This window comes from Ctenocephalides felis, unplaced genomic scaffold (genome assembly GCF_003426905.1).
Source record: "Ctenocephalides felis isolate EL2017-DRISC unplaced genomic scaffold, ASM342690v1 CF-g0.4_SCAFFOLD_01495, whole genome shotgun sequence".
In the NCBI taxonomy this organism is placed as follows: domain Eukaryota; kingdom Metazoa; phylum Arthropoda; class Insecta; order Siphonaptera; family Pulicidae; genus Ctenocephalides; species Ctenocephalides felis.
In genome coordinates, this window is record NW_020537649.1 from 365,824 (window position 1) to 371,313 (window position 5,490).

General features: G+C 34.0%; 1 protein-coding gene across 1 annotated transcript; it reads left to right on the plus strand.

Annotated features, from left to right (window-relative positions):
• Positions 1 to 3,819: 3,819 nt before the first annotated feature.
• LOC113371992 lies at positions 3,820 to 5,231 on the plus strand. Its single transcript, XM_026612370.1, has 4 exons — positions 3,820 to 4,159; positions 4,583 to 4,696; positions 4,842 to 5,025; positions 5,132 to 5,231. Exons 1-4 carry the CDS (start codon positions 3,820 to 3,822, stop codon positions 5,229 to 5,231), a joined length of 738 nt encoding a protein of 245 aa, XP_026468155.1.
• Positions 5,232 to 5,490: the final 259 nt, after the last annotated feature.

The window sequence follows — 5,490 nt, forward strand, 5'->3', positions numbered from 1 at the left end:
AAATATCAAGTTTTACATTGTTTCCAATTGTTTTGATAGGATTGTAAGTGCAAAGCCATGCATGAGAACTCCCGAATTCATTATAGAATTGAAATTGAAGTTCATTAACAGATACTTGTTGTAATAAGTTTATAGTAATGGTTTCTTTAAATGTTTCAAAACAAAACATTATCAAATTTGAACTTGATACTTAATATCGTTCATACCATGAACCATTATTAGCTGAGCTTGGGAACTAATTTTATGTTAACAATGCTGGCAAATTGTTTTCCTCTACAAATTAAGCAATGAAAGCACTTGTATTTAACCTTGCAATATTTTTGAATCACAAGATTTATTATTATATTACCCTGCTGACAATAGCATATATTTCAAATACAAATTGCTATCTTCTGTTCCAACAATCAATAAAATAATCAGTAAACATTTTTACATATATAGATACGTGATATCATCAATAAAATCATGAACATCTTTAAAAATTAATTTTAAAATCCATGGGATTTCGTCTTTAAGCCTTCATTCAGTGGAACTAAAATTAAATTTAAAAACTTAAGTATGTGAAGTATATAATAGTATGTAACCTATATAATAATTTTATCTGTGTTTTGATTTGTGAGAATGCACACATACATCGATTGAGTAAAATACAAATGCATGGTGCTTCTTGCTTCATTCTATTATTCCCATTAATGTTTTTGAGGTAAGATACATTAACAGTACCACTCTCATTTGTGTTAGAATACAAAATTATATATAGAATGCGGACCTGATGAGGATATCTATCTAGGAGTGAAAGAGGGGGTATCTCCATCATGGTATAAAAGAAAGAAGTTTCAACAAAATCATTCTATTTCGACTGCCTGCCCAAAGGAATAATATACCTTGTATTATTGTATAAATAGAATACTGTTATGTAAATATTATCAAAGTAATAAATTTTATTTTACCATTAACATTGGTTATGGGCCCAGGTGAAATCCCAGGTAGAATCCCAGGTACAAGTCCAGGTAGAAGCCCAGCGTACTGAGCGAGTTCGGGAATCCAGCGACTGATAACGAGTAACGGGATCCTGACGTAAACAGTGAGTGTTTTTGAAGTATAGATTTTAAAGTGTAGTGTTGTTTACAAAAAAAAGATGACGTCTTCAATCAAAATTGAACCATTGTGCGAGGAGAACTATGATGAATGGAAAATTCATTTAACAGCCATTCTGAAGAAGAATGACTTATGGGGATATGTAAGCGGCGAAATAGCGAAACCATTGACCGCCGAAAAATATGCGGAATGGGTTATAAATGACGGAAAAGCGCAATCTGATTTGGTACTACACATGAGAGGAAAAGAATTAAAATGTGCGCGCGTCTCGGTTCCGCGAAAGCGATATGGGACAAATTGCAGGAACTATTCGAAAGTCGGGGTGCAACGAGGCGAACAACTCTCATGAAAAAATGCGTAACATTAAAGATGCATGAAGGCGATGATTTGGCAAAACATGTGACAGATTTTTGTGAAACTGCTGCGAAACTCAACGATATCGGCATTGTAGTCCCAGACGAAATGCTGGTAACGTTACTAATGCACAGTCTCCCTGAATCATTCGCAATGTTTAAAGAATCCATAGAAGCACAGGAGAAGTTGCCAACACTGGAAGTTTTAAAGGTTAGATTGTTTGACAGAATCCAAGGCAACAAACTAGATGAGGAAAATAAACATTCACAAGGGATACTTTATTCGGAAAGAATAAATAAGGAGCCATCAGATCATAAATCGAATGCTGCCTATCGAAGAAGTATATGCCATAAATGCAAAAAAGTCGGACATTTTGCACGTGATTGCGTAACCAAATTTGAATCACGTCGGCAAATAAAGTGTCATAGATGCGAAAAAGGAGGACATTTTGCTCGAGACTGCCGATCGAGGTATCCAGCCGGTAAGCAGTCAACAACATATAGTAGTGAACAAAGCGTGTTGTTTGGCTTTAATGAACAATCATCATTACCAGACAATATTTGGTGCTTAGATAGCGGGTGTACAAGCCATATGTGTCATCAAAAGAATAATTTTGAAAACCTTAATCGATCAAATGCGGAATTGAAACTGGCTAATAACGACTGTACTGTTATTAAAGGAATTGGAAACATTCAGACCACGTTTGAACAAAATAAAGATAAACACGTGAGATTAGAAAATGTGTTATATGTTCCAGACTTACGAATTAATTTATTATCAGTATCTAAAGCCACTGATAATGGATATAAAGTGATTTTTACCCGAAAGAGTGCATTTCTAACTAAAGAAGGCAAGATTGAATTGAAAGCACGTCGTCGAGGTGATTTATATTATATTAATGAAAAAGTGAATTCAGCGAAAAGTGTGAGTGAAAATACGAAGAGTATTGATGTGTGGCACAAAAAGTTAGGGCACTTGAATGAATATGACATTAAAGCAATGATTAAAAATAAAAGAGTGCACGGTTTAAATGTAAATATTAATAAAAGGTTAACAAATTGTGAAATCTGTGTTAGTGAAAAACAAACGAGACTACCCTTTCCAAGATCGAAGGAGATTCGTACGAAGAATTTATTAGAAATTATACACAGTGATGTATGTGGGCCAATGAGAGCTCCTTCATTCTCAGGTATGAAATATTTTGTAACGTTTATTGATGATGCATCGCGTTGGTGTGAAGTATATTTCATAAAGTGTAAATCCGAAGTACTGAGTGCATTTAAGCAATATAAAATGTATGTAGAAAACAAAACTGGACACAAGATTAAAGCTTTGCAGACAGATAATGGCAGAGAATATTGTAATAATGAATTCAATAATTTTTAAATAATAATGGTATCAAAAGACGGCTTACTTCACCGTATACGCCTCAACAAAATGGTGTAGCCGAAAGGAAGAACCGGACATTGATAGAAATGGCACGTTGCATGTTAAAGCAAGCGGGGGCACCACAACGGTTTTGGGCTGAGGCTGTTTGCAATGCCAATTACACTAGAAACAGATGTCCAACAAGTGCACTAGATGGATGTATACCATATACGGTATGGACTGGAAAAATTCCAAATTTAGGTTATTTACAAATATTTGGATCAAAAGCATATGTTTTGATTAAAAATGGAAATATCAAAGGAAAATTTGATTCGAGATCTAAACCTGGAATCTTTGTTGGTTATTCGAATAATGCTAAGGCTTATCGAATATATATACCGGGAAGCAATAAGATAATTGAGAGCAGAGACGTTAGATTCTTGAACTATTCTGGATTTAATAATGAATATAGTGAGATATATAGTGAAAATGGTTATGATGTATATTTAAAATTAGGAAATGTCGAGCAAAATACAAACCATGAAAGACCAACACAGCAGCAATCAAAACGTGGAAAAGGGCGTCCTAGGATTATTCGGACAGGTCATGCGGGAAGGCCGCGAAAAGAATATCAAATAAATAAAGAGATGATCGAAGATACATTAAGAGAATCCTCTGGAGAAGGGGAGGTTGATAAAGAGATTTCAAACGAAAACAATGTGATTAGTGAAAAATGTGAAATATTTGAAAATGCTTTTAATATATCCAAAATTAATATTACGACTTGGGAACAAGCTAGTCAGCTAGGTGATGCTGACGAATGGAGGAAAGCGTTAGAAGACGAGTACCTTGCGCAAATCAAAAATATGTCATGGGATATAGTTGAGCGACCCACACAAAAGAAAGTTATTGGAAACAGATTGTTTTTACAACAAAATTAGATGGAGAACCTAATAGAAAAAAGGTGCGGTTAGTTGCGAAAAGGATGTTCACAAAAATATGGTGAAGATTTTTTGTGAGACATATTCTCCGGTGGCACGATCAACTTCTATTAGACTATTGGCAGCATTATCTGCGGAAATAGGTTTAGAAATTCATCAAATGGATGTCGTAACTGCATATTTAAATGGAGAACTTGAAGAAAAAGTCTACATGAATCTGCCAGAACAATTACATGAGTTATTATATAAAATTGTGAATAAGAAACCATTGGGTACTATTCAAAAACCGGCTACTGAGAAAATTAGAGATACAGCGAAGACCTGGCTGAAAAATATTGAGAAAAGCCCAGATCCCGTATGTTTATTGAAGAAAGCACTATATGGATTACGTCAATCAGGTATTCAATGGCACAAAAAATTTGTAACAAAATTGCAGACAATGGGATTCAAAGCAATGTCGCAAGACCCATGTTTGTTTATTGTGCAATAAATCAGGAAACATACATTGATAGTTATTATGTTGATGATTTATTAATTGCTCAAATGATAAAGATTGGTTAAATGAAATTAAACTATCTTTATCTGAATGTTTTGAGATGAGAGACTTAGGCAAAGTAGATAGATGTCTTGGAATTGAATTCAAACAGGAAAATGGATTTGTATATTTAAAACAACGTTCTTATGCAGAAAATATACTAAATCGCTTTAATATGGAAATTGTAAAATAGTATCAACACCATGCGAGGTTAGACTCCAACTGATTAAACCTAAGGAACCCAATGAATATATCATGCAAAAGTATCCTTATCAATCTTTAATAGGGGCATTAATGTATTTGGCAGTAACTACAAGACCAGATATTGCCTATGCAGTAAATTATTTAAGTCAATTTAATACGAATTACGATACACACACATTGGAACGCAGCAAAGAGAGTATTACGGTACCTGAAAGGTACTTGAATATGGGTTGAAATATAAGAAAACAAATCAAAATTATTTGGAGTTGCAGACGCAGATTGGGGAGGTAACATAGTTGACTATAAATCATATTCGGGATTTTGCTTCTTCATATTTGCAGGTGCGCCTATCAGTTGGGAAGCGCGAAAACAGAAAATAGTAGCTCAATCAACAACGGAAGCTGAATATATAGCTTTGAGTGAGGCAACAAGGGAAGCTATATATTTGAACGAATTATTGAAGACTCTAGATATAGGAAGTGAAACGGTTACATATATAATGACAGCCAGAGTGCTATACAACTTGTAAAAACAATAGGTTCCATCCACGAACGAAGCATATCGGATTAAAATATCACAAGGTACGTGATGAATATATTAATAAGAAAATTAATATTCAATTTCTATGCAGCGAACAGATGCCAGCAGATATGCTTACTAAAGGTTTGACTAGAAATAAACACGAAGAGTGTCTGAGGAGAATTGGAATGGATGGACTGCAAATAGTATAATAAATATAATTTTGAGGGGAGGTGTTAGAATACAAAATATATATAGAATGCGGACCTGATGATATCTATCTAGGAGTGAAGAGGGGGTATCTCCATCATGGTATAAAGAAAGAAGTTTCAACAAAATCATTCTATTTCGACTTGCCTGCCCAAAGGAATAATATACCTTGTATTATTGTATAAATAGAATACTGTTATGTAAATATTATCAAAGTAATAAATTTTATTTTACCATTAACAATTTGCACTCATTACACTT

Bases quoted from the DNA above. Each gene is read 5' to 3' on its own strand.
- LOC113371992 (XM_026612370.1), top strand. From the start codon at position 3,820: ATGGTGAAGATTTTTTGTGAGACATATTCTCCGGTGGCACGATCAACT. The intron at 4,160-4,582 runs GTATTCAATGGC...AATCTTTAATAG, and splicing joins ATATGGATTACGTCAATCAG to GGGCATTAATGTATTTGGCA. The intron at 5,026-5,131 runs GTAAAAACAATA...ATTTCTATGCAG, and splicing joins GCCAGAGTGCTATACAACTT to CGAACAGATGCCAGCAGATA.